This window comes from Plecotus auritus (assembly GCF_963455305.1).
Source record: "Plecotus auritus genome assembly, chromosome: 5".
NCBI lineage: Eukaryota > Metazoa > Chordata > Mammalia > Chiroptera > Vespertilionidae > Plecotus > Plecotus auritus.
In genome coordinates this window covers 103,191,889-103,218,827 of record NC_137776.1, presented here as the reverse complement: position 1 = coordinate 103,218,827, position 26,939 = coordinate 103,191,889, and the positions used below count along the sequence as shown (strand labels likewise).

The 26,939-nt window shown below is 43.2% G+C and overlaps 1 protein-coding gene and 1 pseudogene across 6 annotated transcripts in view; one reads left to right on the top strand and one right to left on the bottom strand.

The window, feature by feature from the left end:
- Positions 1–6,540: 6,540 nt before the first annotated feature.
- The window catches only part of TUBGCP5 (tubulin gamma complex component 5), an 87,575-nt gene continuing 67,176 nt past the window's right edge, over positions 6,541–26,939 (bottom strand). For 4 of the 5 annotated variants that reach the window (XM_080670035.1, XM_080670036.1, XM_080670038.1 and 1 more), the window contains 10 exons: positions 21,838–22,036; positions 20,540–20,728; positions 19,293–19,475; positions 14,290–14,374; positions 14,067–14,187; positions 13,460–13,629; positions 11,453–11,578; positions 10,780–10,868; positions 8,838–8,938; positions 6,541–6,928 (listed from right to left, as the gene is read on the bottom strand). In XM_080670035.1, coding sequence (XP_080526161.1) covers positions 6,882–6,928; positions 8,838–8,938; positions 10,780–10,868; positions 11,453–11,578; positions 13,460–13,629; positions 14,067–14,187; positions 14,290–14,374; positions 19,293–19,475; positions 20,540–20,728; positions 21,838–22,036 — 1,310 coding nt within the window. In that variant the 3' untranslated portion in view covers positions 6,541–6,881. The remainder of the gene's footprint in view (positions 6,929–8,837; positions 8,939–10,779; positions 10,869–11,452; positions 11,579–13,459; positions 13,630–14,066; positions 14,188–14,289; positions 14,375–19,292; positions 19,476–20,539; positions 20,729–21,837; positions 22,037–26,939) is intronic. The other variant, XR_013960684.1, reaches the window with a different exon arrangement.
- LOC308249173 (elongation factor 1-alpha 1-like) lies at positions 24,961–26,558 on the top strand (annotated as a pseudogene). The gene is made up of 2 exons: positions 24,961–25,242; positions 25,466–26,558. The product of its transcript is annotated as an elongation factor 1-alpha 1-like (transcript).

Here is a 26,939-nt window from a genome sequence, read left to right as displayed (position 1 = left end):
TCCTCTTCCTTAAGAATACCTTTCAGCATTTAATATAATACTGGTTTGGAAGTGATGAACTCCTTTAGCTTTTTCTTATCTGTGAAGCTCTTTATCTGCCCTTCAATTCTGAATGATAGCTTTGCTGGGTAGAGTAACCTTGGTTGTAGGTTCTTGCTATTCATCACTTTGAATATTTCTTGCCACTCCCTTCTGGCCTGCATACCGTGTTTTCCCGAAAATAAGACAGTATCTTATATTAATTTTTGCCCCCAAAGACACGCTAGGTCTTATTTTCAGGGGATGTCTTATTTTTCCATGAAGAAGAATACGGTACACATTTATTGTTAAATGAAAATAAAGGAAATTTATTACCTGTATACGGTACGGTAGTACGGTAGTTGTCAACACAAACCAGACAAACTGTGAATCCTACAGTATCAAGAATTTACTCATTTATTCAATGACAATCATGTCATCATCTTCTGGATCATCATCATAACAATCCAATTCCTGAATTTCCTGGTGAATTTCTTGTGACTCCATTTCTTTCAGAATCAGTGGACCAAATCTCTCATGTTTAGCAATAGCACTGTCTTTAAATGAGTACTTCTTGTCAAGGTAGCCTGCTCGCAGTGCATTTGCAATGCAACTGTCAGTGATTTTCTCCCATGAATTCTTCACCCAAGTCACAACTTCTTGCAGTTTAGGTTTCACAGAGTTTCCACGCTGATTTCTCTCCATTCTATTTTCAATGCAGTCATTAATTTCCATGCGCAAATTGTCTTTGAATGGCTTGTTTATTGCAATATCAAGAGTCTGGAGATAGGCCGTCATTCCTGCGGGAATCATTATCTGATCTATTTTTCTTTCGTGAAGAAATGCCTTCATGTCTTTAGCGTGGTGAGTGCTGGCTGCATCCCAGACTAGCAGACCTCTTTGGCTCCCTCGCATAACAAGTGGCAGCATTAAATCGACCCACTGCCTTATAACTGCTTGTGTGGCCCAGGCTTTTTCAGTTTCAAGAATAAAAACACCCAAAACACGTTCAATCTTTTCCTTCTTGCCCTTAGAAATGATTAAAGGTGGGATTTTAGTGCCATCCAGACGAATTGCCAAAATACAGGAAACACGTGCACTTTCGTAAGCAGTGGAGGGAATGTACGCTAAGGAGGCACCCCACTGTTCAATTGTTGTTTGAGATGATTGGCCCATAAACACTGCAGTTTCATCCATAGCAATCATGTTGGAAAGATTGTATTTAGAGAAGTCAGCATCATCAATAAAGGACTTGAATGCAAGTGCTCGCTTAATAACTTGAGTATCTTCCAACCTAAACAATGTTGCAGATCTTCTTAAAGACAGTTCACTTCGCTGAAGGAAATTATCCAGCCAGTGTTGTGATGCTTTGAAGTCTTTGGGGGCTATGTCAAACTGTGGTGCCATTGCAAGGGCAAATTCTTGAATCTGAGCCCTATTCACAACCAAAGCCTTTGCTCTCCTGTCAACAACCCATTCACAGATCAGGTCTTCCAGCTCGGAAAATAATGGTTGCCGACCTGATCCACACTTGCGCTTTTTAGCATTTCCCTTGTCCACTTGTTCAATGAGGTTACCATACTCTGCTCGCCATTTTTGGACCAATCGGATACTCAACATCTTCTCTTTGCAGAAAGCAGTAAGATTTTGGCCCCAAGAGTCTTCCACGATTCCTTTCTTGTACTCCACGGAGTAGCTTTTCCTTTTTGCGCTCATTTCTACTGTAGGGGTAAAAAAAAAAGGAATTGGGGTATTAAGGTGGGGGGAGGGGGATCACTCAAAATGACACAGGGGGGGATCAGAGGGGGGAATCAAAATGGCACAGGAGAATCAGAGGGGGGATTACCATTTTAGTAACCCCTTTTGATCCTCCTGTGTCATTTTGATTGTCCCCTCTGATCCTCCTGTGTCATTTTGATTGTCCCCTCTGATCCTCCTGTGTCATTTTGATTGCCCACTCTGATCCTCCTGTGTCATTTTAAGTGATCCCCCTCCCCCCACTCCTGTGCCACTGAACACCTTCACCAGACATCCCCCCTACCCCTTTATCAGACATTTACCCCCTGGGGCCTGCCTGGGGACTGTCACTGGGCTTGCTGGGGCCTGGATCTGGGCTGGAGCAGGGTCTGCCACTGACTGAGAACCTTCAGTCATCATGAAGGCGGCTGCGAGCATCAGGTAGTGTCACCAGAGACAGACCAGCACTCACCACCTTCGCCGCGTCCTGTCCGCTCTAATCCTCCTGTTCTTCTACACGCATCTGCGAAAGTCTCCTCTCTCCCGCCCCGCACTCACTGCTCACTCCGACCTCTGCTCCACCTCCCCACAGCAGTGATGTCAGGACTCCGCGTAATGTCACTGGTTGCAAGACGCCAGTCGGGGCAGCCGTAGTGACCAGTTTACGGTAAATTAATTTTCATTCTGAGATAGAGCCTGGGGCCTTATTTTCGAGGGATGCCTTATATTTCACTCAGAAGGAAACCTGTAAGTAGGTCTTATTTTCGGAGGATGTCTTATTTTCGGGGAAACACGGTAGTTTCTGTTGAGAAATCAGCTGACAATCGTATGGGTACTCCCTTGTAGGTAACTAACTGTTTTTCTCTTGCTGCTTTTAATATTCTCTCTTTATCTTTTGCTCTTGGCATTTTAATTATGATGTGTCTTGGTGTGGTCCTCTTTGGATTCCTTTTGTTTGGGGTTCTCTGTGCTTCCTGGACTTGTAAGTCTATTTCTTTCACAAGGTGGGGGAAGTTTTTTGTCATTATTTCTTCAAATAGGTTTTCAATATCTTGCTCTCTCTCTTCTTCTGGCACCCCCATAATTTGGATATTGGTACACTTGAAGTTGTCTCAGAGGCTCCTTACACTATCTTCATATTTTTAAATTCTTTTTTCTTTTCCGATTGGGTGTTTTTTACTTCTTCGTATTTCAAATCTTTGACTTGATTCTTGCGATCCTCTAGTCTGCTGTTGGATCTCTGTATATTTTTCTATGTTTCAGTCAGTGTAGGCTTAATTTCTCGTTGGTCCTTTTTCATATCTTCGAGGGTCTCACTAAATTTATCCGTGGTTTCTAGAAAGTTCTTGAAAAACCTTATAACCGTGGTTTTCAATTCTATATCCAGTAGTTCGCTTTCCTCCATTTCTGTCATTTGTGACCTGTTTCTTTTTCTCCGCATTTTGGCTGCTTCCCTGTGTTGATAGAGTGGCTTTGTGTGCTAGGTGTCCTATAGGGCCCAGAAGCTCAGTCTCCCCAGTTACCTGAGGTGGACACTCTGGGTGCACCCCTTTGTGGGCTGGGTGCGCATTCTTGTTGTAGTTAATCTTTGATTGTTGTTGGTATCACTGGGAGGAATTGACCTCCAGGCCAACTGGTTGTGAGGGTCAGCTGTGTCTACGATGGGAGAACTTCTGTGCTGGAGACACCCTTATGGGGCAAGACTTACTTCAGTGGGGCTTTGGTGCTCACTGAGTTTCCCCCCTGAATGTATCCCTTATGGATCTGAGGAGTTGTAATCTGGATGGTCCCACTCTGACTAGTGGGTACACTGGCTCTTGGATCTCTAAGGAGGTGCTAATTTAGCCTCTGCCTGAGGCCACCCAGCTGGAGCTACGGAGAGATCTGCAGATTCCTCTTCTTTGTTTGGAGTTTGGAGGTGCCCAGATGAGTCCCAGCTGTGAAGCAATGCAAGCTGCTGTGGGGCCTTGGGCCATCTTTTGGATGTTCTGGGTCTCTCTGACTCAGCTGCAGTTTGTTAGGTAATTTTAGATTTAAAAGGACCAGGCCATTCATATGCAAAAACTTCTGCGCACAGCGTGGGTGGGGCGGCGTCTCAGGGTGGAGCAAACAGCAATGGCTGGCCGTCAGCCCTGCCCTAAGAGGCCCCCAGGTCTCAGTGTCCCTCTGTAATCGCTGCAAGCATCTCTGAGAGAAAGCTGCCCTCAAGTTCCGCCCGATGCCAGAGAGTCCAGTTTCTCCCCACATGAGTCTGAGTCCCCAGAGTCTTGCCCGGAACTGGGGTTCAGAGCAGTCGGGAGCTTGTGTCTCCCTCCCGATTAAAAGACAGCTGCGTGCGTACTCAGTTGCCAGCTCTCTCCTTTCGCGTGCCTCCATACCTCTGTACTTTACTTCCGCAGCTCCTCTGAGTCTCAGTGTGCTTTTCTCTTTCCTTCTAGTTGTAGAATTCCCACTCAGCCAGCCTTCCTGTGGTTCTGGATGATGTCTGTTTTGTCTTTTAGTTGTAGTTTTGAAGTGGTTGTGTGAGGCTGCAATTTCAGGTGTTAACCTATGTCGCCATCTTGGTTTCTCTCTGTCCATTGATTTTTAGAGAGAGTGGAAAGGAGAGCGAGACAGAGAGAGAAAATCGATGTGAGAGAGGCACATCAATTGGTTGCCTCCTGCATGCACCCTGAACAGGGCTGGGGATTGAGCCTGAAACCAAGGTATGTGTCCTTGACTGAAATCGAACCCGCAATCCTTCAGTCTGTGGGTCTGTGCTCTATTCACTGAGCCAAACCAGTTAGAGTGGATATTATATTCTTTATTTTTGGTTCTTTTTTTATGGTATCTATGTCTTTTTACATGCTATTGAAATTCTCAAGTTTTTTGAGCATCTTTATAACCATTGCTTTGAACACTCTGTTAGATAGCTTGCTTCCATTACATTTAGTTTTTTTTTCTGGAGATTTCTTGCTATTTCATTTGGGACATGTTTCTCATTCTCCCCATTTTGGCTGCCTCTCTGTTTTGCTGTTGCTGTGTATTAGGTAGATCTGCTAGCCTTAATAGTGTGGACTTACACAGTAGGCATACAGTGGTACCCGGTGACATAGTCTCACTGGTCACCTGTACATAGTGCACCAGGAATGTTTGTTGTGTAGGTTACATTTGCCCCTGGGTCGGCTCTCCAGACATGTCCCCATCCCGCTAGTTCCCCAAACATCCTCCATCTCACAGATTGTCCTCCTGCCGGCCCTCAGCATTACCCAAGCAAGTCAATCACATCCTCTTGTGGAAACCAGGGGTTACTCTAGCCCAGTGGTGGGCAAACTTTTTGACTCGAGAGCCACAATGGGTTCTTAAACTGGACCGGAGGGCCGGAACAAAAGCATGGATGGAGTGTTTGTGTGAACTAATATAAATTCAAAGTAAAGGAGCGGAGGGGAGAGCAAGAGAACCTTCCGCTCTTTCGGCTCCGCGGGCCGGATAGAACAGCCGAATGGGCCGGATCCGTCCCGCGGGCTGTAGTTTGCCCACAGCTGCTCTAGGCTCTGGTCACAAGCCTGCCCCCGCCCCCCATCCCAGCACCTGTGGTCTGAGATCATACTTTGTATGACTCCCATCTTTAAGAAATTGTCAAGGTGTGTTTTATGGCCTAAAAATGTGGCCTGTCTTGAGGAATGTTCTGTAAGCTTGAGGCATACACTTTGAAATAATTTAGGAATGTCAATTTGATGTTCAGTTCAACAACGTCCTTGCTGAACTTCTGTCTCTCTGCTCACATCGCCCGTCTGTTCTCTCATGTGTCCACTGTCTACATTAGAGACCTTGGTAGATTAATCCTAGTTGTTTAAATTCCCAGTCTGGTAATTCCAACATTGCTGCCCAGTCTATGTCTGATGATTGCTCTGAGTTTTTTGTCTTTTAGTACACTGTGTATTTTTTTTGTTAAAAGGTGGACATGATGAACTTATTGGGTAAAAGGAACTGAGGTAAACAGGCCTTCAGTGTGACATTTTAGGTTTATTTGGGTAGAAGCTAAGACTGTTTTACCATTTGCTAGAGCTGTAGGTGTCAGAGGTGAATTCAGTTTATGAAAGAGGTATGTTTTGTATGTTGGATGTGATAAGTTTTGTGACATATAAAGAATTTTACGCCGATAATGATGGCTGTATGGTGCTCGAGCTCCCATCAATGGCTACAGGCCTGCCGTGCAGGACCGGTCCCAGAGGCTGCTCTCTTAGTGGTGAGGTTATGCTGCATTTTCTTCAGACCTGGAAGTAGCTGTGAAGCCCCTGGCATTTGAAGATTGCCTCAGTGAATTTCTTCCAATTTCAGAGGAAAGCCTCGGAGCCAGGCTGGCTCCCAGGAAGAGCTGTTTCCAGACACTGCTGTCTGCCGCAGGGTGCCTGTCACAGTGTCTGAGGACAAGGACATCCTAGCACTTAGCTCTGAGGCAGTTTGGAGTCAGTGGTTGTTTGTAAAAAACTAAGCAGTAAATATGGTGCTCAGTCATAAATACTAGAGATGTACAGAGAGCACAAGAAGGAAACGTGGGAAATGGAATGGTAAGCATGATTTTAGCTGACTAAAAAGGCTCAGAAAGGCCAAATGATAGTATGGACCAACAGCTGCTCCTACGTGAAGTTGGCCTTTACATTACTGATATTGGTTGAAACTATTTTCCATTTTGGAACTTCTCAGGCACATAAAAATACATTTTTAGACAGCTAAATCTCAGACAAGCTTTAGGGAAGACAACATGTAAAACTCTATACAAAAAAACTGACAGCAAAAGAAGAATAAAAAAAATGTAAAGTGCTGTATTTTTAATATTAACAATTACATTTTCAAAAATATCATTCACATCTAAAGGTAACAATGCCATAAATCTATAGCTTACAGTAGGAAATATAGGTGTAAATAGCCTATGTACACTTTGCATTATTGATACAATTTTATACACATAACCCTATACAATACCCAATAAGCTTCAGAGAAAACACCTACAAACCCACTTGTCTAGACAGTAGAGAAGTTTTTTAAAAAGAGACAAAAACAAATGATTCCTATTTCTCAGCTGCGTGTGATGGAGCTGTACATGTATGGAGATGAAGTCCGAGGTATTTATCACATGAAGATATTTAACTTTGCTCCATGCCAGCCATGAGGGACAGTGCTAGAGACTCCACTGTGGGGAGAATAAAGTTAAAAAAATTGGTTTAAATATTAGAAAATGTATGAGTAAGGCTTTAATCAATTCAAAACTGAAAAGTATTTAAAGACATTTTCCATTTTTATTGATTTCAGAGAGGAAGAAAGAGGTAGAGAGAGATAGAAACATCAACGATGAGAGAGAATTATAGGCTGCCTCCTGCACACCCTCTACTGGGGATTGAGCCTGCAACCCAGGCATATGCTCTAGACCTGAATAGAACCCAGGCCCCTTCAGTCCGCAGGCTGACACTATCCACTGAGCCAAACCTGGTAGGGCCACATTTTCCATTTCTAACTAAAATGGTGATTATTTTTAATGTATAATAAAGATAATCTTCATTTATTAAATACAAATTTAAAAAGTATGATTTATTTCTATTCACTTCATTTTAATTTTGAAAACAAATAAATCTGGACATTTCACGAAATAAATTGTATTTGTTCCACATGTCAGAAACTCTGGAGTCCGTTCATAACAAAATGCCAAGTTCTAACCTGCAACCACCCAATTAAAAAATGGACAAATGGCCCGGCTGGTGTGGCTCAGTGGTTGAGCATTGACCTATGAACCAGGAGGTCATGGTTCAATTCCCAGTCAGGGCACATGCCAGGGTTGTGGGTTTGATCCCCAGTGTGGGTGTGCAGTAGGCAGCTGATCAATGATTCTCATCACTGATGTTTCTCTCTCTGTCTCAGTTCCTCTTTGAGATAAATAAAAATATATTTAAAGAAAATGGACAAATGCATCAATATTCCTAACACAGTGTTTTAAAAATTGTTCAGCTGTTCTTTTTTAAAAATATACTAAACTATGCAGATATTCCAAAGATTAAGACATTTCTTTTTTTTTTTTTAATATTTATCCTTATTTATTTTAGAGAGGGAGGAAGAGAGAAACATCAATGATGAGAGAATCATTGATTGGCTGCCTCTTGCACGCTCCCTACTGGGGATCAAGTTCATAACTCGGGCATGTGCCCTGACCGGGAATCAAACGATGACCTCCTGGTTCATAGGTTGACGCTCTACCACTGAGCCACATGGGCCAGGCAGTTCAGCTATTCTTAATGAATAGATCACAATTTGAATATGCAGAAACAGGGAAGAGATTAACCCTGCATATTTTCCCCAAAAAGCTGCACAAAGAAATACGACTTAGTCCTGTGTTTCTGCAAATTAAACATCACTCTCCTCCCCGACGCACCCTACAGACTTCTGCCTGCTTCAGTGTTTGTCAGAAGTTTTAAAATTGTTAAAGAAACCCTCCCCCATCTTTTGAAAAGGAATAGTTACAAAAGCTGCACATGATAGAAAGTTACTGAGCCCAGCCGGTGGTTGAGCATCAACTTATGAACCAGGAGGTCATGGTTTGATTCCCGGTCAGGGTACATGCCTGGGTTGAGAGCTTGATCCCCAGGGAAGGGTGTGCAGGAAGGAGCCAATCAAGGATTCTCTCTCATTGTTGATGTTTCTATCTCTCTCTCTTTCTCCCTTCCTCTCTGAAATCAAGAAAAATATATTAAAAAAAGAAAAGTGTGACTGAAATCTATTTTGCCTTCTGCTTTTCTAAGCAATAGTTTCAGAATCCACTGGTGTAACAAATGACATACTAGAAAGCAAAATCTTTAGTAACTGTGTTTTATCTTTGATATTCATTCATCCCACAGTAATTCTGAAAACAAAACAAAACTAAAACACACACACACACACACACACACACACACACACACACACACACACACCAACCACAATTCAAAGCATGGTCCAGCTGCTGACACTTTCCAGGTTGAAATAATTCGTAATGAGATCAGTATCAAAATAGGAACATGCAGCCTTTGTACAAGAAAATAGAAAAGCAGTAAGATTTTAGTATGTATACTCACGATGTGGAAAGGACCCCCTGCAGACAGCTTTGTTTAAAATGGTGACAAGAAACATATGGCAGTTTTTAAAATCAGACTCCATTTTCTCTATAGATTCCATCCTAGGAAAGAAAGTACATTTCAACTTAAGTAAGTGCATCTGGAATAATTTCAAAAGTACCTCAGTCTAATTATTTAGAATCCCAAGTATAAAGACAGAAAATAAAATTTCTTGCCTCACTTTTTAAAGAATATTTTCCCTTTTTTTTGGCCATTTAATCCTTTTTTATTTTTCAATTCCAGTTGACATACAATGTTGTATGTTTCAGATGTACAGCCCAGTGATTAGACATTTTAGAACTTACTAAGTGGTCATCCCGATAAGTCTTGTACCCATCTGACACAACACCTTAGAATACTGACTGTATTCCCTATGCTGTCCATTACTCCCGCATGATTCTTCAACCCATTCGTACTCCTTAATCCCTTTAATTTTTTTGTCCAGTTCCCCAACCCCATCAAGTAACTGTCAAAATGTTCTGTTTCTATGAGTCTGTTTCTGTTCCTCTTGTTCATTTATTTTGATTTTTAGATTCAATTGTTGATATGTATTTATTGTCATTTTATTGTTCACATTTTTAACTTATTTTTTTCTTATCCTCCTTAAAGAAGACCCTTTCATATTTCATATAATACTAGTTTGATAGTGATTAACTACTTTAGCTTTTTCTTGTCTGGGAAGCTCTTTTATCTGTTCTTCAATTCTGAAAGAGAGCCTCGCTGAATAATCTTTGCTATATGTCCTGCTTCTCATCACTTTGCATATTTTCTGCCACTCCCTCTGGCCTGAAAAGTTTCTGTTGAGAAATTAATCAACAATCGTATGGGTGCTCCCTTGTAGGTAACTAACTGCTTTTCTTTGCTTTTAAGATTCTTTGTCTTTAATCAAATGTCTTTGGCATTTTAATTATGATGTGTCTTGGTGTGGGCCTCTTTGGGTTTGTCTTGTTTGGGATTCTCGGTGCTTTCTGGGCTTGTGTGTTTATTTCCTTTACCAGGTTAGGGAAGTTTCCTATTATTATATTTTCAAATAGGTTTTCAATTTCTTGCTCTCCATTCTCCATGTGGCATCCACATGATGCAAATGTTGGTATGCCTGAAGTTGTCCCAGAGGCTCCTTACACTATCTTCATTTTTTTGGGTTAGGGTTAGGGTTAGGGTTAGGGTTAGGTAATTGGGTTAGGGTTAGGGTTAGGGTTAGGTTAGGGTTAGGTTTAGGGTTAGGGTTAGGGTTAGGGTAATTGCAGCATTACATTAATTTTATGAATAAGGCAGAGAAAAACTAACTGCTCTGCTGTACATTTGAGCTCACAATGAGGACGTAGCAGGGTGCTCAGGCAGGCAAGCTCCTGGTCCTTGCGCCCTTTGCTCGCAGGGCGCTTGCCCTCCATGTGCTGACGTGAGTCATGAACACCCCACACATCGAATACAGAATCCTTCTTCTAGGGCTCATCTCAGATACAACTTGGGACTACAGTGTAGCATGGCTTCTAGAATTTGCTTTAAAATTCATTAAGTGCGAGTGGGTGAGTAGTAAGCAGACCTAGTTACAGCTGGCGCCTGTTGAGGCGGAGTGAGGGCGCCTTGGGTCCGTTCTGTCCTTTTCTCTCTACTTCTATGTATGCTTTAAGCATCGACAATAAAAATTTAACAAAACCTACACAACAAAACATGAATGTAATCGAAGGATATTTGTCCTCATTTAAAAGACTTCAAGTTTTACTTATTATTTTACTGCTCACAAAAGAATCGCACAGTCCTGATGTTGTCTAGTTTAGGTGAGCAGATTCTTCAATTTTTTCCTTAAATATGTGGTATGTGATATGTTGCCAAGATGAAAACTCTCAGGATGGAGCCAATGAAAACACTTACAGCACAGAGGCTCCATAAGCCACATACTTACTGCCAAGCCCCAAGGCCTGCCTGCCAACCATCTGCAAACATGAGAGCCAAGTTCAACACTTTCATAATGGCTTCCTTCACAAAGCTGACCTGCAGATCAAAGCACGGACAGATCACTGTCTTGGTAACTACGTTTGGACATTGACACCAAAACTTTTACCTCACTTAGTCACCAAACAAGTCCCTCAGCACAATGACTGCGTGCTGCGCAGGAGAAAGGGCGCCTGGCTCGGAACAAAGTGCACTGGGCCCGGCCACACACACGGCGCCCGCAGCACAGGTGGTGGCAGCACAATCTGACCCCTTTCCTGGGACAGTCACTGAAATTCACCAGTGAAACGAGGCAAGCATTTCCAATGGCTATAAGAGGACTTCACCCCAATATTCACACTAAGGTGGGCGCACTTCCCGAATAAAGTACTCTTATGTCACACGTGCAGATAAAAATTTCCAACTGACTCTACGCGCAGAGTAGGTGAGGCCAGGCTGGCAACAGAATTCTCACGGTTTCTCTAAATTTGTAACCTCATGTGGTCTGGTCTTTCCTTAAAGAATATTCTACAGAACAGAAACCTAATAACTATAACATTCCAAAGCCAAGAGGCAACCTCCCTTGCCCAGCTTCATTCCCAACTCAGTGGACAATATTACAGGTGACGTCCCATCTCACGTACCTTCTCTCTCAGCAGACATCGATCATGGATAGTTGACAAATATCTATAGTGAATTTTAATCAATTGATCTAAATCCTTGGCTTCCTCAATTTGATGTTGAAATTCCAACCCTGTACTGTGAAGAATCTTGGAAGAGAAAGATGAAAGTATAATCAGATTTCTTCTTAGAGAACTTGTGTAACCCCACACAAAACTTTCATTTTATTTAAAAAATATTATTACTGATTTCAGAGAAGAAGGAAAAGGGAGAGATAGAAACATCAGTGATGAGAATCCTTGATTGGCTACCTCCTACACGCCCCCTAATGGGGATCAAGCCTGCATCCTGGACACATGCCCTTAACTGGAATCCAACCTGGGACCCTTCAGTGCACAGGCCGATACTCTATCCACCAAGCTGAAGTGGCTAGGGATGCACTAATTTTTTTGAAATATAAAAATTAAAAAATTTATCAGTAAATTGAACAAGTTTTTCTAAGTTCCATTGTCTATATAGAGGTGGGCAAAGTAAGTTTACAGTTGTAATACAAATAAATGCTATAATAATTAATAAATAATAATACAGGAATAAACTGCTTCCTGTACTCACAACTGCACACCTGATCCTCCTGCCACTTCCTCAGCACGGAGGCTGAGGCCAGTGCCTGAAAGGCCACGCTGCAGGCCCAGGAGGCAGAGAGCGCAGCAGGTCTGACATGGAGGCTGGGAGGACTCACTTCCCTCACAGAGTGGGTTTAGAACCTAGAGATAGTGTGACTAGAAGTGTTTTTGGCAAGCACCTGAAACCCCCAATGAGTCCTGCCCTCCAGTAATACAGCCATCGTTCAAATAGCTGAGTGCCTCACTCAGAACTTCCTCTTGAGCTGGTTTTAAGATGTGTAAAAAAAAAAAATAGCACTGTAATTAAGTTTCTTGTTTTGAAGAAAAGAAAAGAGGATGTGATCTGGTGGTTTCTTCCTCCTGACACTCCACACTAGCCTGACAGATTCTGGCTGCTACCCAAAAGTGAAGCGATTTCCAGGGGCGGCTGTCAACACTGATCAAGTTCAGAGGCTCCCGCAGCAGGTAGGAAGGCAACTCCAAAAGAGGGCACTGGCTGTGTCTGTCGCGGGGGACAGGAGGGCCGACGGGATACATGTCTCAAAAACAGCCCCTCCCTACCCTATTGCCACAGTTTCATGACCAAAGTTTTTTTAGGGGCTATTTTCACATTTACAGTCTATGAGTACGTGGGGGGCTCCTCTGGGTGTATTACTATTGGAAGGAATCTTACCTAATAATAGACAAACATGTAAATTGACTGTACCTCTGCTATGCCCACAGACAATCAGAGTGAGTATGCAAATTAGAAAACCAAAGATGGCGGCTGCCCAGCTGCTCCAGGCACGGAGTGGCCAGGCAGCGCAGGACGCCTGCTATGAGAGGGAGGGCGGGGGGCGAAGGGATCTACAGGAGCAGAGTGCCGCAGCAAAGACAAGACTCTGGCGGGAGTCTGCAGCAAAGAAGGCAGACTCTGGCCGGAGTCTGCAGCAAAGACGAAGAAGGAAGACTCTGGCCAGAGTGAAGGCTTGGGTCCTGGGTGCCGGAGGAAAACCGGTGCTGGAAGCCAAGGGAAGGAAGGCCTATTGTACGAATCTCTTCGTGCAATGGGCCTCTAGTCCTATGTAATAAAAGGGTAATATGCAAATTGCCCGAATGGTGGAAAGACTGGTCGCTATTGACACACACTGACCACCAGGGGGCAGACACTCAACGCAGGAGTTACCCCCTGGTGGTCAGTGCACTCTTCAGCCACAAGCCAGGCTGATGGCCGGAGAGTGCAGCAGCCTGCCTCCACGGCAGTGCTAAGGATGTCCAACTGCGGGGAGCGGGCCTAAGCCATCAGTCCGACATCCCGAGGGCTCCCGGACTGTGAAAGAGTGCAGACCGGGCTGAGAGACGCCCCCACCCAGCCTGTGCACAAATGTTGTGCAGCAGGCCTGTAGTTCTCTATAAACAGATACGAACCCTGGTCATGATGTAGTTGTGTAAGCTGTTTACAAAGTGCATGAGCTTCACGCGCAAGAGGAACATGCGATGAATCTGCTGCCTCACTGGTTTCTTCTGTGGTCCAAACTGGGCAGCCATTTCCTGTCCACACAAAAGCCCATCCTGCAGTGGTGGCTGTCCAGTTAGTTCTGTAAAGGATTCAAAGAGCAGTGTGGGGGACGAGCTCCACTCTAAGCTGACCCTCCTGCTCAGGGCAGGTCCTTGGCCCATGGTCACCATGTGCACGGCAGGGACCGCCCTTCAGAAGCTCTGGAAGTTAAGCTCTGAGAAGTTTCTGTATCACCTGGATGATTGCTGTTATCAAAAATGTACATGCAAAGTCCCATGAACTTGTCATTAGAATTTTCACATTACCTAAGATGAGCTATTATTTTGGCTAAATTCCAAATCAAGTTGTTGTATTTCAGGTTAACTGTATATATGTCTGGTATTTCATTCAGGGACATTAATTCTGACATCTGTAAAAATGCTGCTATGAATACATGTCATTTTGGTACTTGTATATACCAACCTCTTTTCAGGGCTAAAATTAAATGATAATTTATCTGCTGAAAACAAATCTTACCACCAAATAGTAAAACATCCAAACTGTATTTTGCCCATTTTATTTGCAGTAAGAGAAGGAACACCTGATTATAAATTTTTTGACATTCTGAACTTATAACAATGTCCACAGGCCATGGGACCTATGAAAACAAGAACAGAAAATTAGAATAGAAAGTATTCTAATGAGGCACATTCTCATTTTAACAGAAAGCAATGTTCTTACAAAGAGGACCAGCACTTACCTTATAGCTCAGAGTCAGGCCATCTAAAATGTGAACGGGGAGTTTCTTCTTAGTTGTGTCCACATTTTCAAAAGATATAGACAGACTAGATAAAAGAAATTTAGTTTTAGTTTGTGAAAATATTATGCTCATATAAAAATGCTCTTTAAAAAAACCCTTATCGCCCTAACCGGTTTGGCTCAGTGGATGGAGCATCGGCCTGCGGACTCAGGGGTCCCAGGTTCGATTCCGGTCAAGGGCATGTACCTTGGTTGTGGCACACCCCCAGTGGGGGGTGTGCAGGAGGCAGCTGATCGATGTTTCTCTCTCATTGATGTTTCTAACTCTCTATCCCTCTCCCTTCCTCTCTGTAAAAAAATCAATAAAATATATTTTAAAAAAAAAACACCTTATCACTTTAACATTTATTTTATTTACATTGTATTCCAAAAAAAGACACAGTATTTCATAAAAGGAGTGCAAATATTCCAAGAAAGGCATATTTTCTGACATATATTCCAGAATAGGAATTTGGTTTTGGAAATAAGAGGGAAAAGTTTTCAAATACTGGGTTTAGCTATAAAAGAGAGGAGACACTTCACAGTGGCAGTAGGTTAGTTAGGAAGAGACGAAGGCAGGGTGCTGAATTCTGAAAAAAATGCAGGCAACAGGCTCAGAAGCAAACCTCTGCTCACCCAGAGTGTGTGTGTGTGTGTGTGTGTGTGTGTGTGTGTGAGGTGGGTTCTGATCCTAAAGCATGGTGTCATGCTCATTTTATCCACTCGTCCCTAACACTGGTTTGAATGTGGCTCTCAAGTTGCAGCAAGAACCACTCCTTCCCCAAAGAAGCCCCACACATCTGTCCTGAGGCCACAGTGAGGGGCCTGCGTGTGAGGGTGCAGGTGCTGCTGGCTTACGCAGTAACTCTGGTGGCTTGTGGGGTCAAGTGGAACGGGAGAAGCTAAGAGCTGTCAAGCTAAGAGCTGTCAAGAGGCATCAGAGAGGAGCTTTTAGATGAGCAGCATTGAAGACACAGGGATATGTGACATTCGAGCAGTCAAAGGTGTTAGCTGTGCAGGCTTTTGGGCCAGGTCATTAGGGGTCGATGAAGCCATCAATAGGGAAGGGACTTGCCCAGGAACGAGTGCTGAGGGAGGAGGACAAGGGGCCTCCGGGGGGTTGGGGAGAAGTGCGAGGTGGGGAACAGCCTTGGCCTTGATGCTGAACCCAGAGATTCTCCCTGGGACTCAGGAAGCCAGAGGGGTAGACAGACATGCAGAGCACATGGAAGCCATAGCAGGAAGGGTGGGCGGCTCCTTGCCCTGAGTTAACCTATGAATGAATGCAATCTAAAAAAAAAAAAAAAAAGCCCTAGCCGGTTTGGCTCAGTGGATAGAGTGTCTGTCGGCCTGCGCACTGAAGGGTCCCAGGTTTGATTCCGGTCAAGGGCACATGTCCAGGTTGCAGGCTCCCCAGTAGGCAACATGCAGGAGGCAGTCAATCAATGATTCTCTCTCATCATTGATGTTTCTCCCTCTCCCTCTCCCTTCCTCTCTGAAATCAATAAAAAAAATGGCATCTAGTTTTATGTTTTTGTAGAGCCAGACACTTGAAGATAAAGTGCATTTAGAAAAATAAATAAGCAAGAATAGCCAGGAAAACCCTATTAAACCAAAATGCAATAGGCACACAAATAAAAAGAACAATGAAATAGAATGAAAAATCTAGAAAGAGGCCCAAATACATATGAAAATTTAAAGATAAAGGGGTATCTCAAATAAATGAGGGAAAGATACATTTTGTTTTTTGTTTTTTTTAAAGAAATAAGTGATGAGAACCAACCAGTCATTTGGAAAAAGATTAAGCTGGATCTATTTCTCCTATTTAGCTGGATAAATCCCAAATGAATCAATATATAAATGTAAAAAATCAATTCAAACACTGGAAGATGGTGAATTTAAATAAAACTGGGAGTAAAACCTTCTTAACTATGACTCAAAATCCAGAAATAATAAGAGAAAGACTGTTATGCTATAAAACTAAAAAAAATCTGCATGACTATATGCAACAAAAATGATTATATGACAAGCAGAACAAAAAGACCAATGTCAAAGTGGGAGAACAAACTACAGAGCTCCTAAAAGTAGAAAAAGATGATAAAGACCAACAACCTGACACTGACAGAAATAGTGTCAAAAGACATGAATAGCTGTTCTTAAGAGAAACGCAAAAATGAACATTTGGAAAGATGACAAAGCTCACTCATTTTAAAAATGTGAATTAAAACTACACTGAGCATCAGATGGCAAAAAATCCAAAAGTTTGACAGCACATTGTGTGGGCGAAGCTGTGGAGAAAGCCACTCTGTGCACTGCTGGGAATCAGAGGAGATATAGCCTTTGGGAGGAGGGATCTGTTGGGACCCAGCAGAATTACACACATGTTTACTCTTCGCCACAGTCCCAATTTAGAAATCTACTTCCAGGTCACACTGAGGTGAACTGTGCAAGGCCAGCCCTGCACACATGCACCGCGAGAATCAGAACCCAATGCCCCCTATGGCGCAGTGGGCTGATGGACATGGCAAAACCAGTCGGTGGGAAAGGACGCCCTGCCTGACCTGTGGGGGACTGAGTCTGCGATGTGTTATTTACGTAAGAAAAACCGAGCAGGTGTTGGAGAGTGTGGACTGTGCTGCATTTCATGTAACATGCAAGGAGGAAAAGGAATACATACACACGTTTTTTTGGTCCAAAAAGTAAACATAACAAGGATAAAAGAAAATCTAATAAAAATGATTACCTACATTTTTGAATGATAATCATTCAAAACAGGCAGAAACAGAAGCCAGGTGTCCCTAAAAGTACCTTTGTACCAGTGATTTCAATTTAAGAACGCATAGCTGTTTTACCTAATTCAAAAACAAAATGGAACTGCCCTGGCTGGTGTTGCTCAATGGTTAGAGTGTCGGCGTACACACCGAAGGGTAACCGGTTTGATTCCCAGCCAAGGGCACATACCTGTGTTGCAGGTTTGATCCCCGGCCCTGGTCGGGGAGCATGTGGGAGGCAACCAATTGATGTGTCTCTACATGGATGTTTCTTTTTCTCTCTCCCCGTCTACCCTTCTCCCTCCTTTCCACTCTCTCTAAAAATCAATGAAAAAAATATCCTTGGGTGAGAATTAACAAAAACAAAAAACAAAAAAAGGAACTAAGGTGGGAAGAAGCAATTCCTGGAAGTAGAAAATAAACTGTAACCCTTTGTCAATGCTGGTCTAATCATAGGAAGAGCTATTCCAATTGACCTTGAAATGCAGATGACCTGAAGTACAAGAAAATAATCCCAAGCATGTTTTGGGGGGCTTGTTATTGTTACTTTGGAACTATTACTATTTATTATAGAACGAAACCAATGTCTGTTACTGTAATGTGTTAGTGACATTCAAAGGAAAATAAAAATGAAATCTGTTATCTTGAACATACACTGAAAATATCGATAAGAGCTTATCTCTCTTTCTACATGTCTCCTAGCTCTGTCCACACCGAGAGCCCAGAAGTGGTGACCACCCAGGGCCGGGGGATGTGCTCGTGCTCCAGCCCCAGCTGAGGGCTTCCGAAGCCTCCCAACAGCCGAGCGCTGTGAGAGGCACTGGGTCTGGGCAGGGCGAGCGCAGGACGAGCACAGGGCGAGCCTGGACAGGCTGAGCAACAAGAAAAGACTGACTGCCCTAACCGGTTTGGCTCAGTGGATAGAGCGTCGGCCTGCAGACTGAAGGGTCCCGGGTTCGATTCCAGTCAAGGGCATGTACCCTGGTTGCGGGCACATCCCCAGTAGGGGGTGTGCAAGAGGCAGCTGATAGATGTTTCTCTCTCATCGATGTTTCTGACTCTCTATCCCTCTCCCTTCCTCTCTGTAAAAAATCAATAAAATATATATAAAAAAAAGAAAAAGAAAAAAAGAAAAGACTGACTGCAGCCCTGGCCAGTGTGGCTCAACTGGCTGGGCAGCATCCATACACAGGGCACAGGCCCGGTGTTGAGCTCGATCCCTGTAGGGGGTGTGCAGGGTCAATGTTTCGCTCTAACATCGATGTTTCTTTCTTCTTCTTCCTTCCTGTCTAAAAATATTTTAAAAAAATGAATGTCATAGATGAAAACTTATTAAAAATAGAAAAATTCATGGGTTTCTACTGATATTGAAAAACATAAACTTCTCTGGTCCCCTCTGGGGGGTGCTGGGCACTAATTTCTCATCTGGAAAAGAATTGAGCAGTTATCCTGCTTTTACTAACTGTATTATTGATGAAATTCTGTTTTTATGGAAGAATCAAAGGTAATAAGAGAATGAAATAAAAACAAAAGGAATTATTCTATCTACTACCAGCAATAGATGATCAGTAACCAGCATGGCTGTGAGAAAAATAATGCCTTAAAAGTGACACGTAGCCCATGTTAACCATTATCGTTATTTATTTCAAAGGGGAGTAAGAAAGGGACTGAGCACGATGGGGTGAATGGGATCCCTGCGCTATGAAGACTTGGTGGCACTGACCCCCAGACCTGGCCCAGCTGCTCCGCAGGAAGGAAGAGCTGAAACATACAACTCTGCCCATCAAGTGGTGGCATCTCCTTCTCACTGAGCCGGGCTGGCCTGTGACTCGGTCTGAGCAGCATGTGGCAGGAGTGAGGGCCCACGAGGCCAGAGCTCCCACAGACCCCTTGAGACTGTCATGGAGGAGGCCAGGGCAGCTGGCTGGAGGGACAGCCACTCGGCAGGGAGGTTGCACAGCTCACAGCAGCACAGCCTGACAGTCGAATAGTCCCATCTCGTCATCCCCTTTTGCTTAGTGGGCAAGTCACTTAGCTTCCTGCTGCCTTGGTTTCCCAATATGTAAAATAACAGCAGCAAAATTTATAGGGTTAGTGTGAAGATTAAATAATATACACAAAAATTCACAGAAGGGTTCATGGCACGTGGTTTACTTTGTAATATTGAAAATGAAAGGTGCCTCCCATATTTTACCGTGAACTGTCTTCAGGATAACGCTGTCCTACTGCTTCTTGGAGCTGGACGTTAAGAAAAGACACATTTTGCCAGTTTTCCTTTTCTCTTATTTTGTCAAAAATTGATGTGTAGAAGTCATACATGGTATCTCCACCCTCCATTAAAAAAAAATTCCTCATGGCCTGCAAGTACTCCACCAACCTGAATGGAGAGAAAATAAGCAACTTGAGCCAGGATTCTCCATCAGTAACAGGTTTATACGCTACCATTTCCAGTGAAACAGGCTTACATCCCACAATGACTAAAATCAGAAACACTAACACTTCTTAAATACATTGTTAATACTAAAAATAGCATTGCTTTATTTTAATGATCAGAAAGTTATTTTTCCATCACGTAGAACACTGGGCAGTCACAAAAGTGTAATAAAAAATAGTGAGTCCAGCCCTGGCTGGTGTGGCATCTGAAAGGGTGCAGATTTGATCGCCAGTTGGGACACATACAGGAGGCAACCGATCAATGTTTCTCTCTCTGTCTTTCTCTCTCCCTCCCTCATCTTCTAAAAAATCAATGAAAATGTATCCTTGGGTGAGGATTAAAAAAAAAAAAAAAGTGAATCCAAATCCTACTATTCATAGTGAATTTCCACTGTTAATATTTGGGGTGTTTCTTCCCAGTCTTTTTTCTGTGCATTAAAAAAAATATAGTCCTCATTATATAACACTAGAGGCCCGATGCATGAAATTCGTGCAAGAGTAGGCCTTCGCAGCCCCGACTTCGTCCAGAAGGTGGTCCAGATGTTTTGCTGTTTGGCCATTCGGTTGATTTGCATATTACGCTTTTATTATTATAGATATCATGCTTTTTAAGAACAAAATATGTTATTAAATACTCTGTATAAACATTATTTGTATGAACTTTACAAAATTCACACATGATATGAATATGGCATATTTATAGATATGCCATAATTTAAAGAACTGGTTATTTCATGTTTTTCACTCTGATGGCAAATTTTGTGATGGGCATTTTGTGCAACAAGCTTTATCTGTCTTTCTTTTGGGATAGCATATCAGAAACAAAAAATTAAATTTCACAACACAGTTAAGAAAACATTAATGGTTAATTGATTCTTTCAAAAGAAAATTGTTTACTGCATAATTATTTCCTACTCTAATAGAACTTAACTTGAAATACAGGTTTTAAAATAACTGTTCTTAAGTACAATAAACTACAGACTACTTCCGAAATGAACTCCTTCATACCTGTAATCTGTTTTCAGCGTTTGCATGAGGTCTCCACAGCAATCTAGATACTGCTTGTCAATATGGGGGTAGAGGCAAGATCTCAGCGTTAACTCAAATGTCTGGCATGTCACAGATTCCGATGACCTAGCCATACACACCTCTCCACCAGCAAACTTCTCGTGAAAGTCACTCTGTTCCAAATACAACCTTTACACACACAAAAAAATGAGTCTTCTTTTTAAGAGCAGCTGTTAACAGAATTCTCTTTAACTCCAGAGTACCATTTTAACTGTTAAGTCTTTAAATTACCAACTATTACAGAAAATCTTTTTCCTCAAAATATACTTTGAGTGGCCCTAGCTGGTTGCTCAATGGTTGGAGCGTGGGTCCATGGACTGAAGAGTTACAGGTTCGATTCCAGTCAAGGGTATGTGCCTCAGTTGTGGGCTTGATCCCCGGCCCTGATCCAGACTTGTGCAGGAGGCAACCAATGTGTCTTTCTCACATTCATGTTTCTCTCTCTCTCTTCCCCTCCCTTCCACTCTCTCTAAAAAAAAAAAAAAAAAAAAAAAAAAAAAAAAAAAAAAAAAGAAAGAAAAAATCAACGGAAAAAATATCCTCGGGTGAGGATAAACAAAACAAAATAAAATGCTTTGGGTGGATCAATTTTTCAAAGTCACTTTTGTCTTTAGGATCAAGTACTTGTAGCCATTTGGTTGCTGGTAGTGAGTGATGGCCATCAGATGATGAGGGGGCACTGTGTTGGTATTAATACCTAAATGCTTCAAAGGGCCAAGGTGCATTCTGGCCATAAGGAAGGTCTGACTCAATATGTCTGATGTCCATCCATAACCCAGACTTAAAAATTAATTTAATCCTCACCCGAGGACATACATAGAGGAAGGGAGTGGGAGGGAAACATCGATGTGAGAGAAACATTAATGGGTTAACCGCCTTCCAAACATGCCCTGACTGGGAATCGAACCAGCAACCTTTCTGTGCACAGTACGATGCTCAATCAACTGAGCCACCTGCCAGGCAGAACCCTGACTTTTTAGAGCATCTCCGGTTCCAGGGGCAGCACTCCCTTGGGCCTAGGGCACGTGATAATCTGTGGACTTGCACCAACATGGAGGCCAAATAAGACATCTGAAATAAGTGAACACAGTATCCTGTATTCCATTCATGAGGTAGGAGAGGCTACAAAGTTTTTATTTTTAAGGCTGGAAAGCCCCACCTGGCAGAAATAAACCATTACTAAATACTGCACAGATTCTGCTATTTCCACCATCGAAGATATTGCAGTTGGATTTCACCTGGCAAAGTTGACTGCCAGCAGGGGGTCGTGAGCATCGTCCAGCTCCAGGTGTCTTTCCGCAATGGACTGCATCCTAACGAGGGTCCCTCGGGCTGCCTGCTGCTTGGTGAGGGGCTGTGTACGGGCTTCTTCTCCATGTCGAAGGCGTGACTGCACAGATTCCAGAAAGAGGCTATATAAGCCTTTTCTTCCTGCATCTAAAACATAAAGAAATATGTCAAGTTACTTAATGTTATTAGCCATATTCTAGTAAATAATATTAAGTAGCATTCAGAATTATTATGTAATTTTATCTAAATATAGCCTGGTATTTTTCCTTTGGATTATGAGGGTCTATTCCTGTTTCGTTACCTTTAAAATACAGTGCCACTAAACATTTTTACATCCTGTCAGACAACTGCAAAATTCATGGTGAAACATTAAAGTGTAACCTAACTTTTTTCTGAACAAGGTAATACCCCTAAGGAGGATGCTTGAAAGTTAAGTTACCATGATACCGTACAGCACTTTGATAATAACACTAAGGGAAGTCTTAATTTCACTGGAAAAAAACACTTCTAACAGTAACCCTGAAAAGCTCAAGACATTTTACTATTCATTCAAAAGAGAAATATTACAAAGTGAAAATATTATTAAAGCACATAAGATATGAGATTTCTGGTCAAGATGCTGGTGCAGGTAAATGCAGTACTTGCTGCCTCCCACAACCACATAAAAATTACAACTAAAATACAGAACCACCATCATTCAGAACAACCTGAAATCTGGCTAAATGGAAGTCCTACAACTAGAGTATTAAAGAAGAAAGCACATTGAGGCTGGTAGGAGGGACAGAGCCACAGAACAGAGTGGTCTGACACCCATGTGTGGTATTCTTTTAATCGGGAGGGATATCTTAGTAGTGGAGGTCTATGTGAGAAGCAAGGTGTCCCAGCCCCACACCAGGGCCCTCAGCCAAGGGTTCCAGAGCTGGGAAGAGCATCCCTGTAATTTCAGGCTGTTAAAACCATTGGGAATTGTGGTTGAGTGACACAGAGGCTGCTGGTGTCACAGGTGTTCCTCTTAAAGGTTCAGCACATGAACTTACACTGACTTGCTGCCTCTGAGCTCCAGTGCTGGGGCAGTAGCTTGAAAGGTGCAGGGGATATGGGGAGGAACTGAATTGTTTGGCATCAGGGTGAGGACTGGGGGGCAGCATTCTCCTAGACAGGGGTACTGTCATTGTTCCTTTGCTGAGCCCTCCCCCCAGAGCCTGCAGACAGGCGCCATATCTGAGTCTCCATCAACCTGGCTCACACGCTTCACCCCACTTTGGTGACTCCCTGAGATCTGACCCCACACAATTTGCAGCCTGAACCCAAGCTGTTGCAGTGGTCTTACCATATGAATAGGCTCTCTTGGCTCAGACTTTGCTAAAATCTCTCAAACAAGCAGCAGCTGGCCTCAGCATGTCCCATACCTCTCATTAAGAGGGCCTAGGCCTGGCACTAGCAGCCATTTGCAGATCACTCCGTAGCTCATGCCAGGTGGTCCTAGGCAGAGCATAGGCCAGCCGTGGGCAAACTACGGCCCGCGGGCCGGATACGGCCCGTTCAGCTGTTCTATCCGGCCCGCGGAACCGAAAGAGCACAGGGTTCTCTTGCTCTCCCCTCCGCTCCTTTACTTTGAATTTATATTAGTTCACACAAACACTCCATTCATGCTTTTGTTCCGGCCCTCCAGTCCAGTTTAAGAACCCACTGTGGCCCTCGAGTCAAAAAGTTTGCCCACCCCTGGCATAGGCAGTAGCTGACTTTGCACCTCCCTGGAGGCCCCAGAGCCAGTGCACCCTACAGTGGACAGCTTCAGACCATAGCAGATTACAACTCTATTCAACTATGAGTGATACACTCAAGGGGCAGACTCAGTGAGCAGCAAAGCCCCACTAAAGCAAGTTCTGCTCCATAGGGTGCCTCCTACACAGCAGCTCTCCCACTGTAGTTGCAGCTGGTCCTCAGAGCCTATAGGCCTGGATGGAGGTCAACTCCTCCCAGCGATGCCAACAACAATCAAGGCTCAACTACAGGGAGTGCCCACCTAGAGTGCCCAGCTCAGGTGACTGGGGAGGCTGAGCCACTGGGCCCCACAGGACACCTACTACACAAGGCCACCCTACCAATTCCAGGAGACATAGCAGCTCTACCTAATACATAGAAACAAACACAGGGAAGCAGCCAAAATGCAGAGACAAAGAAACATGTAACAAAAGCAAGCAACCTACTGAATACAGAGTTCAAAACCACGGTTATAAGGTTAGTCAAGGATTTTTATGAGACTTTCAAGGATCTTAGTGAGAATGTCAAAGACATGAAAAAGGACCAATCAGAAATGAAGCATACACTAACTGAAATAAAGAATAATTTACATGGATTCAACAAGCAGAGAAGATTCCAAGAATCAAATAAATGATTTGGAATATGAGGAAGCAAAAAACTCCCAATCAAAAGAGCAAAAAGAAAAAGAATCCAAAAATATAAAGATAGTGTTAAAGAGTCTGAGGGACAACTTCAAGCATACCAACATTCACATAGGGGGGTGCCAGAAGAAGATGAGAGAGAGCAAGATATTGAAAACCTATTTGAAGAAATGACAGAAAACTTCCCCTACCTGGTGAAAAAAAAAATATACAAGTCCAGGAAGCACAGAGTCCCAAATATGAGGAACCCAAAGAGGCTCACATCAAGACACATCATAATTATAATGCCAAGGGTTAAAGACAGAGAAAATCTTAAAAGCAGGAAGAGAAAATCAGTTAGTTTCCTACAAGGGAGCTCCCATAACACTGTCAGCTGATTTCTCAACAGAAACTTTGCAGGCCAGAGAGTGGCAAGAGATATTCAAAGTGATGAACAGTAAGGACCAACAACCAAGATTACTCTACCCATCAAAACTCTCATTTAGAATTGAGGGTCAAATAAATTGCTTCACAAACAAGAAAAGACTAAAGGAGTTCACCACCACCAAACCAGTGTTACATGAAATGTTGAAGGGTATTAAAAAAAAACACCAAACTTCTTTTTTCGCAATGGGTTTGCCACCAGAACACAGGTGTCGTGAAAACCACCATTAACTCAAACACAAGATGGGAAAGGAAAAGACTCACATCAATATCGTCGTCATTGGACACAGATTCCGGGAAGTCTACCACTACTGGCCATCTGATCTATAAATGTGGTGGGATTGACAAAAGAACCATCGAGAAATTTGAGAAGGAGGATGCTGAGATGGAAGGGCTCCTTCAAGTATGCCTGGGTCTTGGATAAACTGAAAGCTGAACGGGAGCGAGGTATCACCATTGATATCTCCTGTGGAAATTCGAGACCAACAAGTATTATGTGACCATCACTGATGCCCTAGGACAGTGGTTGGCAAACTGCAGCTCACGAGCTACATGCAGCTCTTTGGCCCCTTGAGTGTGGCTCTTCCACAAAATACCACATGCAGGCACGCATGTACAGTGCGATTGAAACTTCGTGGCCCATGCGCAGAAGTCAGTTTTCGGCTCTCAAAAGAAATTTCAATTGTTGTACTGTTGATATTTGGCTCTGTTGACTAATGAGTTTGCGGACCACTGCCCTAGGACACAGAGATTTCATCAAAAACATGATTACAGGCACATCTCAGGCTGACTGCTGTCCTGATTGTGGCTGCTGATGCTGGTGAATTTGAAGCAGGTATCTCCAAGAATGGGCAGACCCATGCCCTCCTGGTCTACACACTGGGTGTGAAACAGCTGATTGTTGGTGTTAACAAAATGGATTCCACTGAGCCACCCTACAGCCAGAAAAGATACAAGGAAATTGTTAAAGAAGTCAGCACCTACATTAAGGAAATTGGCTACAACCCTGACACAGTAGCATTTGTGCCAATTTCTGGTTGGAATGGTGACAACATGCTGGAGCCAAGTGCTAATGTGCCTTGGTTCAAGGGATGGAAGGTCACCCGTAAAGATGGCAATGCCAGTGGAACCATGCTGTTTGAAGCTCTGGATTGCATCCTGCCATCAACTCGTCCAACTGACAAGCCCCTGCGTCTGCCCCTCCAGGATGTCTACAAAATTGGTGGTATTGGAACTGTCCCTGTGGGCCGAATGGAGACTGGTGTTCTCAAGCTCGGCATGGTGGTCACCTTTGCTCCAGTCAACGTTACAACTGAAGTGAAGTCTGTTGAAATGCACCATCAAGCTTTGAGTGAAGCTCTTCCTGGGGACAATGTGGGCTTCAACGTCAAGAACGTGTTGGTCAAAGATGTTCACTGTGGCAATGTGGCTGGTGACAGCAAAAATGACCACTAAAGGGAGCAGCTGACTTCATAGCTCAGGTGATTATACTGAACCACCCAGGCCAGATCAGTGCTGGATATGCACCTGTGCTGGACTGGCACACAGCTCCCATTGCTTGCAAATTTGCTGAGCTGAAGGAGAAGATTGATCGTCGTTCTGGGAAAAAGCTGGAAGATGGCTCCAAGTTTTTGAAATCTGGTGATGCATCCATTGTTGATATGATTCCTGGCAAGCCCATGTGTATTGAGAGCTTCTCTGACTACCCTCCTCTGGGCCGTTTCGCTGTTCATGACATGAGACAGAAAGTTGCTGTGGGTGTCATCAAAGCAGTGGACAAGAAGACAGCTGGAGCTGGGAAAGTCACCAAGCCTGCCCAGAAAGCTCAGAAGGCTAAATGAATATTATTCCCAACACCTGCCATCCCAGTCTTAATCAGTGGTGGAAGAATGGTCTCAGAACTGTTTGTTTCAATTGGCCATTTAAGTTTAATAGTAAAAGACTGGTTAATGATTACAATGCATCATAAAACCTTCAGAAGGAAAGGAGAATGTTTTGTGGACCATTTGTTTCTTTTGTGTGTGTGGCAGTTTTTAAGTTATTAGTTTTTAAAATCAGTACTTTTTAATGGAAACAACACGAACAAAAATCTGTCACAGAATTTTGAGACCCATTAAAATAACAAAGTTTAATGAGGAAAAAAACTTTATTGTTGAGATTATTACAGATGTCCTTCTCCCCCCCCCCCCCCGCCCCATAGTTCCCCTCCACCCAGTTCCCAC